The 12,424-nt window shown below is 43.3% G+C and overlaps 2 protein-coding genes across 4 annotated transcripts in view; both read right to left on the bottom strand.

Annotated features, from left to right (window-relative positions):
- Positions 1-7,419: 7,419 nt before the first annotated feature.
- reep3b (receptor accessory protein 3b) overlaps positions 7,420-12,424 on the bottom strand; it is a 58,458-nt gene continuing 53,453 nt past the window's right edge. The window contains exon 9 of one of the 3 annotated variants that reach the window (XM_029748172.1): positions 7,420-7,495. The gene's annotated coding sequence lies outside the window, so the exon portion shown is untranslated. Of the gene's footprint in view, positions 7,496-8,347; positions 8,436-12,424 lie in introns of those variants that run through there. The other 2 variants (XM_029748173.1, XM_029748174.1) reach the window with 2 other exon arrangements.
- LOC115189556 (receptor expression-enhancing protein 3-like) overlaps positions 8,348-12,424 on the bottom strand; it is an 8,624-nt gene continuing 4,547 nt past the window's right edge. The window contains exon 3 of the mRNA XM_029748181.1: positions 8,348-8,470. Coding sequence (XP_029604041.1) covers positions 8,396-8,470 — 75 coding nt within the window. The 3' untranslated portion in view covers positions 8,348-8,395. The remainder of the gene's footprint in view (positions 8,471-12,424) is intronic.

The raw sequence follows: 12,424 nt of genomic DNA, 5'->3' as shown, positions 1-12,424 counted from the left end.
ATATAACTACTGTCTATAAACACAATGCTATATAACTACTGTCTATACACACCATCCTGTATAACTACTGTCTATACACACCATCCTATATAACTACTTTACCACCATCCTATAACTACTGTCTATACACACCATCCTATATAACTACTGTCTATACACACCATCCTATATAACTACTGTCTATACACACCATCCTATATAACTACTGTCTATACACACCATCCTATATAACTACTGTCTATACACACCATCCTATATAACTACTGTCTATACTGTCTATACACACCATTCTATATAACTACTGTCTATACACACCATCTTATATAACTACTGTCTATACACACCATCCTATATAACTGATGTCTATACACACCATCCTATATAACTACTGTCTATAAACACCATGCTGTATAACTACTGTCTATACACACCATCCTATATAACTACTGTCTATAAACACCATCCTATATAACTACTGTCTATACTGTCTATACACACCATCCTATATAACTACTGTCTATACTGTCTATACACACCATCCTATATAACTACTGTCTATACACACCATCTCATATAACTACTGTCTATACACACCATCCTATATAACTACTGTCTATACTGTCTATACACACCATCCTATATAACTACTGTCTATACTGTCTATACACACCATCCTATATAACTACTGTCTATACACACCATTCTATATAACTACTGTCTATACACACCATCCTATATAACTACTGTATATAAACACCATCCTATATAACTACTGTCTATACTGTCTATACACACCATCCTATATAACTACTGTCTATACACACACCCTCCTATATAACTACTGTCTATACACACCATCCTATATAACTACTGTCTATACTGTCTATATACACCATCCTATATAACTACTGTCTATACACACCATCTTATATAACTACTGCCTATACACACCATCCTATATAACTACTGTCTATACTGTCTATACACACCATCCTATATAACTACTGTCTATACACACCATCCTATATAACTGCTGTCTATACACACCATCCTATATAACTACTGTCTATATACACCATCCTATATAATTACTGTCTATACACACCATCCTATATAACTACTGTCTATACACACCATCCTATATAACTACTGTCTATACACACCATCCTATATAACTACTGTCTATACACACCATCTTATATAACTACTGTCTATACACACCATCCTATATAACTACTGTCTATACACACCGTCCTATATAACTGCTGTCTATACACACCATCCTATATAACTACTGTCTATAAACACCATGCTATATAACTACTGTCTATACACACCATCCTATATAACTACTGTCTATACACACCATCCTATATAACTAGTCTATACACACCATCCTATATAACTACTGTCTATACTGTCTATACACACCACCCTATATAACTACTGTCTATACACACCATCCTATATAACTACTGTCTATACAAACCATCCTATATAACTACTGTCTATACACACCATCCTCTATAACTACTGTCTATACTGTCTATACACACCATCCTATATAACTACTGTCTATACTGTCTATACACACCATCCTATATAACTACTGTCTATACACACCATCTCATATAACTACTGTCTATACACACCATCCTATATAACTACTGTCTATACTGTCTATACACACCATCCTATATAACTACTGTCTATACTGTCTATACACACCATCCTATATAACTACTGTCTATACACACCATTCTATATAACTACTGTCTATACACACCATCCTATATAACTACTGTATATAAACACCATCCTATATAACTACTGTCTATACTGTCTATACACACCATCCTATATAACTACTGTCTATACACACACCCTCCTATATAACTACTGTCTATACACACCATCCTATATAACTACTGTCTATACTGTCTATATACACCATCCTATATAACTACTGTCTATACACACTATCTTATATAACTACTGCCTATACACACCATCCTATATAACTACTGTCTATACTGTCTATACACACCATCCTATATAACTACTGTCTATACACACCATCCTATATAACTGCTGTCTATACACACCATCCTATATAACTACTGTCTATACACACCATCCTATATAACTACTGTCTATACACACCATCCTATATAACTACTGTCTATACACACCATCCTATATAACTACTGTCTATACACACCATCCTATATAACTACTGTCTATACACACCGTCCTATATAACTGCTGTCTATACACACCATCCTATATAACTGTCTATAAACACCATGCTATATAACTACTGTCTATACACACCGTCCTATATAACTACTGTCTATACACACCATCCTATATAACTACTGTCTATACAAACCATCCTATATAACTACTGTCTATACACACCATCCTTTTATAACTACTGTCTATACTGTCTATACACACCATCCTATATAACTACTGTCTATCCACACCATCCTATACAACTACTGTCTATACACACCATCCTATATAACTACTGTCTATCCACACCATCCTATATAACTACTGTCTATCCACACCATCCTATATAACTACTGTCTATACACACCATCCTATATAACTACTGTCTATACACACCATCCTATATAACTACTGTCTATACACACCATCCTATATAACTACTGTCTTTACACACCATCCTATATAACTACTGTCTATAAACACCATCCTATATAACTACTGTCTATACTGTCTATACACACCATCCTATATAACTAGAAACACAAGCATTACACAACACCCACAATTACATCTGAAAAATATGTTTACGTGACCAATAACTTTTGATTTTGTTTACATAAATGTTATTCAATGTAATCAACGGGAACTAATCCAAGCAGTGGCTCAGTCCCAAACAGCACCCTAACCTCTATTTATAGTGCACTACTTTTGACATGGAACCCTATTCATTCGTAGGGGATAGAGTGCCATTTGAGACGCGTCCTAAGCAGATTGTCAGCAGTGTTTCATCTCTACTCTGCCAGCTCCTATTGTCTCTCTCTATTCCCCCTCTGTAACTCTGCTTTATACAACTCTGGCGTGACAGTAGGAATTGTGTCCGGATTTAGCGTGCCGCTGTGACAGCCACATTCCCTCGCATAGACGGTGGGGTTACTGTCGGGGCAGGTATGAGAGGACAGGAAGGGTGACTGGGAGACGGTCGGGTTACTGCCTGGGCAGGTATGAGAGGACAGGAGGGGTGACTGGGAGACGGTGGGGTTACTGCCGGGGCAGGTATGAGAGGACAGAGAGGGTGACTGGGAGATGGTCGGGTTACTGCCGGGGCAGGTATGAGAGGACAGGAAGGGTGACTGGGAGACGGTTGAGGAAAACAACACTCTGTATGATTATTGAATGGTTCCTCCTCTCTTCCTTCTCATCCCCCATCCCTTCATCTCTCCTTTCCCCCATCCCTCCATCCCTTCATCCCCCATCCCCAAATTAAATCCGTTTCTAATGTTCCACAGCGACCCCTGGTGGAAGAGATTAGAACTGGGGGAAATTAAATCAGTTTCTAATGTTCCACAGTGACCCCTGGTAGAAGAGATTAGAACTGGGGGAAATTAAATCCGTTTTTAATGTTCCACAGCGACCCCTGGTGGAAGAGATTAGAACTGGGGGAAATTAAATCCGTTTCTAATGTTCAACAGCGACCCCTGGTGGAAGAGATTAGAACTGGGGGAAATTAAATCCGTTTCTAATGTTCCACAGCGACCCCTGGTGGAAGACATTAGAACTGGGGGAAATTAAATCCATTGTGAGTGCCTTGAAGAGAACTGCCCAGAGAAGGGTACTTACTTCCCAGTAATAACAATAAAGGATGACAGGTAAACAAAGGAATATTCACGCACAATAAAAATATAAATAACAACATATAAATATTATATTTGGGGGGGGGGGGGTCCATTGAGGTGGGGAGGGAAAATGTCCTAGGTTGCAAAGGTTCGGATAGATATTGTAATTTATCGGCGTAGTAACGAACCCCCTCCTCACAACCTACACGACCCCAAACGGTTCAAACTATTTACACCCCTCTCGTTGGCAGAGAGAACACGCTGCTGTTTTAAAACTCATTTCCTGTAATTCTCCACATTCTGCTATGTGTTGTGTGTGTTTATATGGTACCAGGGGTCGAAGCGCGACCAAGTTGACCCAGTTCTGGCTCCGGACCGCGGTCCCCCAGCAGAGTGTGGGGGCTAAATATAGTACGTAGATAGACTAATGCAGTTTAGTCCATCCAGCCTTAGTGTGTATGTGCTTGTTAATGATTCCCAGATAGGTTGAGTCTGTAATACAGACATCCCCCAACTCCAGGCTTTCTGTGGCCAGAGCAGGTCTGAATCCTCATCTAGGCCCCAGTCTGAATCCTCATCTAGGCCCCAGTCTGAATCCTCATCTAGGCCCCAGTCCGAGTCCTCATCTAGGCCCCAGTCCGAGTCCTCATCTAGGCCCCAGTCCGAGTCCTCATCTAGGCCCCAGTCCGAGTCCTCATCTAGGCCCCAGTCCGAGTCCTCATCTAGGCCCCAGTCCGAATCCTCATCTAGGCCCCAGCCTGTATCCTCATCTAGGCCCCAGCCTGTATCCTCATCTAGGCCCCAGCCTGTATCCTCATCTAGGCCCCAGCCTGTATCCTCATCTAGGCCCCAGCCTGTATCCTCATCTAGGCCCCAGCCTGTATCCTCATCTAGGCCCCAGCCTGAATCCTCATCTAGGCCCCAGCCTGTATCCTCATCTAGGCCCCAGCCTGTATCCTCATCTAGGCCCCAGCCTGAATCCTCATCTAGGCCCCAGCCTGAATCCTCATCTAGGCCCCAGCCTGAATCCTCATCTAGGCCCCAGCCTGAATCCTCATCTAGGCCCCAACCTGAATCCTCATCTAGGCCCCAGCCTGAATCCTCATCTAGGCCCCAGCCTGAATCCTCATCTAGGCCCCAGCCTGAATCCTCATCTAGGCCCCAGCCTGAATCCTCATCTAGGCCCCAGCCTGAATCCTCATCTAGGCCCCAGTCTGTATCCTCATCTAGGCCCCAGCCTGTATCCTCATCTAGGCCCCAGTCTGTATCCTCATCTAGGCCCCAGTCTGTATCCTCATCTAGGCCCCAGTCTGAATCCTCATCTAGGCCCCAGCCTGAATCCTCATCTAGGCCCCAGCCTGTATCCTCATCTAGGCCCCAGCCTGAATCCTCATCTAGGCCCCAGTCCGAACCCTCATCTAGGCCTCAGGCTAAATCCCAAATGGAACCCTATTACCTATAAAGTGCACTACTTTTATCACATAGGGATCCATTTGGGATACAATAACCTCTACCTCCAATCGGACCGTCTCTGGACCAGTCTCCCCTTACAGATCAGACCGTCTCCCCTGACAGATCAGACCGTCTCTCCTGACAGATCAGACCGTCTCTGGACCCGTCTCCCCTGACAGATCAGACCGTCTCTCCTGACAGATCAGACCGTCTCTCCTGACAGATCAGACCGTCTCTCCTGACAGATCAGACCGTCTCTCCTGACAGATCAGACCGTCTCTGGACCAGTCTCTCCTAACAGATCAGACCAGTCTCTCCTGATAGATCAGACCGTCTCTCCTGATAGATCAGACCGTCTCTCCTGACAGATCAGACCGTCTCTCCTGACAGATCAGACCGTCTCTGGACCAGTCTCTCCTAACAGATCAGACCAGTCTCTCCTGATAGATCAGACCGTCTCTCCTGATAGATCAGACCGTCTCTCCTGACAGATCAGACCGTCTCTCCTGACAGATCAGACCGTCTCTGGACCAGTCTCTCCTAACAGATCAGACCAGTCTCTCCTGACAGATCAGACCGTCTCTGGACCAGTCTCTCCTAACAGATCAGACCAGTCTCTCCTGATAGATCAGACCGTCTCTCCTGACAGATCAGACCGTCTCTCCTGACAGATCAGACCGTCTCTGGACCAGTCTCTCCTAACAGATCAGACCAGTCTCTCCTGACAGATCAGACCGTCTCTCCTGACAGATCAGACCGTCTCTCCTGACAGATCAGACCGTCTCTCCTGACAGATCAGACCGTCTCTCCTGACAGATCAGACCGTCTCTCCTGACAGATCAGACCGTCTCTCCTGACAGATCAGACCGTCTCTCCTGACAGATCAGACCAGTCTCTCCTGACAGATCAGACCAGTCTCTCCTGACAGATCAGACCAGTCTCTCCTGACAGATCAGACCGTCTCTGGACCAGTCTCTCCTAACAGATCAGACCAGTCTCTCCTGATAGATCAGACCGGGAGAGTTTTCTTATGCGATTGTGGTCTGACCTCAGAATGTCTGTCATCATTCACGGTCATGACTCTGCGTCGTTGGGAAAGAGCTTGTAAGTTAGAATTTCACAGTGAGGGTCGACAGCTGTTATAAATCTGCAACGTGACGACTACAACTCCCATCAGAGGAACCCCATCAGCTATTGATTGGTAGTAATGGATTATATTCTACCTGGTGCCATTGTTTTTAATTGAAAAACCACATGATCAAAGTTGAATTACTCTACAAAAACATTCAGACATTTCTTTTTTTTTTGGTTTGAATTTATAAATTTATTTACAGCACCCTTATGATACAATCCCACACGAAATCAGACCCAAGTCACCGGGTTTAGTAGATAAAGCTTTGGTATTAAATACATTTCACCACGTGGTTAAAAGCATCCCAGAGTGCAGCAGGATACATTCCGAGATGACATCAAAACATTACAAAACAACATCGTTTTTTGGAAGACTGTGCAAAAGATTGGTTATGGAGAAGAAGAAATCAAAAAACGCTTCGTTTCAAATCTAAAAACCAGGAAATGCAGGCATTCAAACTGGACAGGCCAGTTACGGTCAACACAAACATACCTCAACATTGGGGTTTGATCCCTAATGGCACCCCGATTCTCTACGTAGTGCACTACTTTAGACCAGGGTCTATAGGGTAGTAGTGCACTACTTTAGACCAGGGTCTATAGGGTAGTAGTGCACTACTTTAGACCAGGGTCTATAGGGCAGTAGTGCACTACTTTAGACCAGGGTCTATAGGGTAGTAGTGCACTACTTTAGACCAGGGTCTATAGGGGAGTAGTGCACTACTTTAGACCAGGGCCTATAGGGTAGTAGTGCACTACTTTAGACCAGGGTCTATAGGGTAGTAGTGCACTACTTTAGACCAGGGTCTATAGGGGAGTAGTGCACTACTTTAGACCAGGGCCCATAAGCAGAGTAGTGCACTACTTTAGACCAGGGCCCATAGGGTAGTAGTGCACTACTTTAGACCAGGGCCCATAGGGTAGTAGTGCACTGTATAGGAAATGATGCCATTTGGGACACACCTAATAACAGGATTCTCTGTTCCTTCCTCTCACCCTCGGTTTGTTCCTCCTAATAACAGGATTCTCTGTTCCTTCCCCTCACCCTCGGTTTGTTCCTCCTGAAGGAATAAAAAGGACACTTTTGGTCGGCTGTTACTTTGTAACAATCTTTTCAAGTGTGCCAGAATGATCACTACTATAATTATAAATGTAATTCGACTATTTAATAGGCTAAAACGCAAAATACAACATCTGCAAGGCAGCATATATATGACAAAATGAAGCTAAATTAATTATATAACCCTTTAAACCAAAAAAGTAAAGATGATAAAGTCCCCATCTGCACCTAAAAACGACTATTCCAGAAAATAACATCCGCAACAAAAACACACTTCTAACTAAAGACAGGAAACCTTAAGATTCTTCCTATACAGCTGCTGTACGATGCTTTAAACACACACACACACACACACACACACACACACACACACACACACACACACACACACACACACACACACAGAGAGAGAGAGAGAGAGAGAGAGTCAGAATAATGTAATAAATATAGTGAGTTAATGGTTCATTAGAAAAGGACAGCTGCTCCCCAGCATGAAGAGAACAGACCCCAGGACAGTTTATATAAAAACACCTGGAGAACAGTTCAACAGCATCGTTAGATCGGATGGCCTAACACGTCAGTAGCCAGTCACTAAAATGGATGTCTGAGCCGTCTGTAGTCCTTCCTGAATCCTTGACTGATTTCGTGGTCCGTCCCAAAAGCCTATTCCCTTTCTAGTGCACTACTGTTGGCCAGGGCCCCAATAGTGCACTACTGTTGGCCAGGGGCCCCCCAATAGTGCACTACTGTTGGCCACGGCCCCAATAGTGCACTACTGTTGGCCAGGGCCCCAATAGTGCACTACTGTTGGCCAGGGCCCCAATAGGGGTTATAATAGAGTTCATTACATTGGACTGTAGGTGGCAGCAGTCAGAACCGGTCACTTCTCCTGGAGAGTTCATTACATTGGACTGTAGGTGGCAGCAGTCAGAACCGGTCTCCTCTTTCCTTTGATCTTCAGAGATCCATAACGGGCCTGTTGGACAGAATAGATTAGAACAACGATGTATTCATCATCATCATCATCATCATCATCATCATCATCATCATCATCATACTGGTATTACTCTGACCTAGTTAATATACAATAACAAGGATTACAGCCTCCTGAAACAGAACAGAGCCTTTAAAAGACTGAAGAAGAAGAAGCCAGATGTACAGACTGTAGAGGTGGTCACCAGCCTTTCCTCAGTCCAGATGTACAGACTGTAGAGGTGGTCACCAGCCTTTCCTCAGTCCAGATGTACAGACTGTAGAGGTGGTCACCAGCCTTTCCTCAGTCCAGATGTACAGACTGTAGAGGTGGTCACCAGCCTTTCCTCAGTCCAGATGTACAGACTGTAGAGGTGGTCACCAGCCTTTCCTCAGTCCAGATGTACAGACTGTAGAGGTGGTCACCAGCCTTTCCTCAGTCCAGATGTACAGACTGTAGAGGTGGTCACCAGCCTTTCCTCAGTCCAGATGTACAGACTGTAGAGGTGGTCACCAGCCTTTCCTCAGTCCAGATGTACAGACTGTAGAGGTGGTCACCAGCCTTTCCTCAGTCCAGATGTATAGACTGTAGAGGTGGTCACCAGCCTTTCCTCAGTCCAGATGTACAGACTGTAGAGGTGGTCACCAGCCTTTCCTCAGTCCAGATGTATAGACTGTAGAGGTGGTCACCAGCCTTTCCTCAGTCCAGATGTACAGACTGTAGAGGTGGTCACCAGCCTTTCCTCAGTCCAGATGTACAGACTGTAGAGGTGGTCACCAGCCTTTCCTCAGTCCAGATGTACAGACTGTAGAGGTGGTCACCAGCCTTTCCTCAGTCCAGATGTACAGACTGTAGAGGTGGTCACCAGCCTTTCCTCAGTCCAGATGTACAGACTGTAGAGGTGGTCACCAGCCTTTCCTCAGTCCAGATGTATAGACTGTAGAGGTGGTCACCAGCCTTTCCTCAGTCCAGATGTACAGACTGTAGAGGTGGTCACCAGCCTTTCCTCAGTCCAGATGTACAGACTGTAGAGGTGGTCACCAGCCTTTCCTCAGTCCAGATGTACAGACTGTAGAGGTGGTCACCAGCCTTTCCTCAGTCCAGATGTACAGACTGTAGAGGTGGTCACCAGCCTTTCCTCAGTCCAGATGTACAGACTGTAGAGGTGGTCACCAGCCTTTCCTCAGTCCAGATGTATAGACTGTAGAGGTGGTCACCAGCCTTTCCTCAGTCCAGATGTACAGACTGTAGAGGTGGTCACCAGCCTTTCCTCAGTCCAGATGTACAGACTGTAGAGGTGGTCACCAGCCTTTCCTCAGTCCAGATGTACAGACTGTAGAGGTGGTCACCAGCCTTTCCTCAGTCCAGCTCTCTTTCAGTGTCAAAATGCAGGCAGAGATGTTTATTTAAACATTCAATGGAACATTAACCCAATAAAAACAGTTCTGTAGGAATGTGGTTTGGGCAGTAGACCTAATACATTATCACAGCATAGTGGCTATATGCCTGACCTAATACATTATCACAGCATAGTGGCTATGTGCCTGGCCTAATACATTATCACAGCATAATGGCTATATGTCTGGCCTAATACATTATCACAACATAGTGGCTATATGCCTGGTCTAATACATTATCACTGCATAATGGCTATATGCCTGGTCTAATACATTATCACAGCATAGTGGCTATGTGCCTGGCCTAATACATTATCACAGCATAATGGCTATATGTCTGGCCTAATACATTATCACTGCATAATGGCTATGTGCCTGGCCTAATACATTATCACAACATAGTGGCTATATGCCTGGCCTAATACATTAACATAGCATAATGGCTATGTGCCTGGCCTAATACATTATCACTGCATAATGGCTATATGCCTGGTCTAATACATTATCACAGCATAATGGCTATATGCCTGGTCTAATACATTATCACAGCATAGTGGCTATATGCCTGGTCTAATACATTATCACTGCATAATGGCTATATGCCTGGTCTAATACATTATCACAGCATAATGGCTATATGCCTGGTCTAATACATTATCACAGCATAGTGACTATATGCCTGGTCTAATACATTATCACAGCATAGTGGCTATATGCCTGGTCTAATACATTATCACAGCATAGTGGCTATATGCCTGGTCTAATACATTATCACAGCATAGTGGCTATATGCCTGGTCTAATACATTATCACAGCATAGTGGCTATATGCCTGGTCTAATACATTATCACAGCATAGTGGCTATATGCCTGGTCTAATACATTATCACAGCATAGTGGCTATATGCCTGGTCTAATACATTATCACAGCATATTGGCTACATGCCTGGTCTAATACACTATCACAGCATAATGGCTATATACCTGGTCTAATACATTATCACAGCATTATTACAGCATAATGGCTGTATGTCTGGTCTGATACATTATCACAGCATAATGGCTATATGTCTGGCCTAATACATTATCACAGCATAATGGCTATATGCCTGGTCTAATACATTATCACAGCATAATGGCTATATGCCTGATCTAATACATTATCACAGCATATTGGCTATATGCCTGGTCTAATACATTATCACAGCATTATCACAACATAGTGGCTATATGCCTGGTCTAATACATTATCACTGCATAATGGCTATATGCCTGGTCTAATACATTATCACAGCATAGTGGCTATGTGCCTGGCCTAATACATTATCACAGCATAATGGCTATATGTCTGGCCTAATACATTATCACTGCATAATGGCTATGTGCCTGGCCTAATACATTATCACAACATAGTGGCTATATGCCTGGCCTAATACATTAACATAGCATAATGGCTATGTGCCTGGCCTAATACATTATCACTGCATAATGGCTATATGCCTGGTCTAATACATTATCACAGCATAATGGCTATATGCCTGGTCTAATACATTATCACAGCATAGTGGCTATATGCCTGGTCTAATACATTATCACTGCATAATGGCTATATGCCTGGTCTAATACATTATCACAGCATAATGGCTATATGCCTGGTCTAATACATTATCACAGCATAGTGACTATATGCCTGGTCTAATACATTATCACAGCATAGTGGCTATATGCCTGGTCTAATACATTATCACAGCATAGTGGCTATATGCCTGGTCTAATACATTATCACAGCATAGTGGCTATATGCCTGGTCTAATACATTATCACAGCATAGTGGCTATATGCCTGGTCTAATACATTATCACAGCATAGTGGCTATATGCCTGGTCTAATACATTATCACAGCATAGTGGCTATATGCCTGGTCTAATACATTATCACAGCATATTGGCTACATGCCTGGTCTAATACACTATCACAGCATAATGGCTATATACCTGGTCTAATACATTATCACAGCATTATTACAGCATAATGGCTGTATGTCTGGTCTGATACATTATCACAGCATAATGGCTATATGTCTGGCCTAATACATTATCACAGCATAATGGCTATATGCCTGGTCTAATACATTATCACAGCATAATGGCTATATGCCTGATCTAATACATTATCACAGCATATTGGCTATATGCCTGGTCTAATACATTATCACAGCATTATCACAGCATAATGGCTGTATGTCTGGTCTGATACATTATCACAGCATAATGGCTATATGCCTGGTCTAATACATGATCACAGCATTATCACAGCATAATAGCTATATCTCTGGACTGTCAATATTGTTATTCTCAGACCGTATTATACTTCAGAACTTGAGCGTTGATAACAAGAGAGATCAGTTGGTGTAGCACCTGCGAGGCTCAGCATCTTTCTCGTTATACCCCATTGTTGGCTTTTCTACACAAAATGTTTGGTGATCAACCGGTTGGTGACCACTGCATTAGAGAGCTAGAATTTATCACATCCAACCCAGAGGAGAGCAGCCGCAGAGTGTT

The sequence above is a fragment of the Salmo trutta genome, unplaced genomic scaffold, assembly GCF_901001165.1.
Source record: "Salmo trutta unplaced genomic scaffold, fSalTru1.1, whole genome shotgun sequence".
Lineage (NCBI taxonomy): Eukaryota > Metazoa > Chordata > Actinopteri > Salmoniformes > Salmonidae > Salmo > Salmo trutta.
Note: the sequence above shows the minus strand (reverse complement) of the source record. Positions and strands in the feature narration are given on the sequence as shown.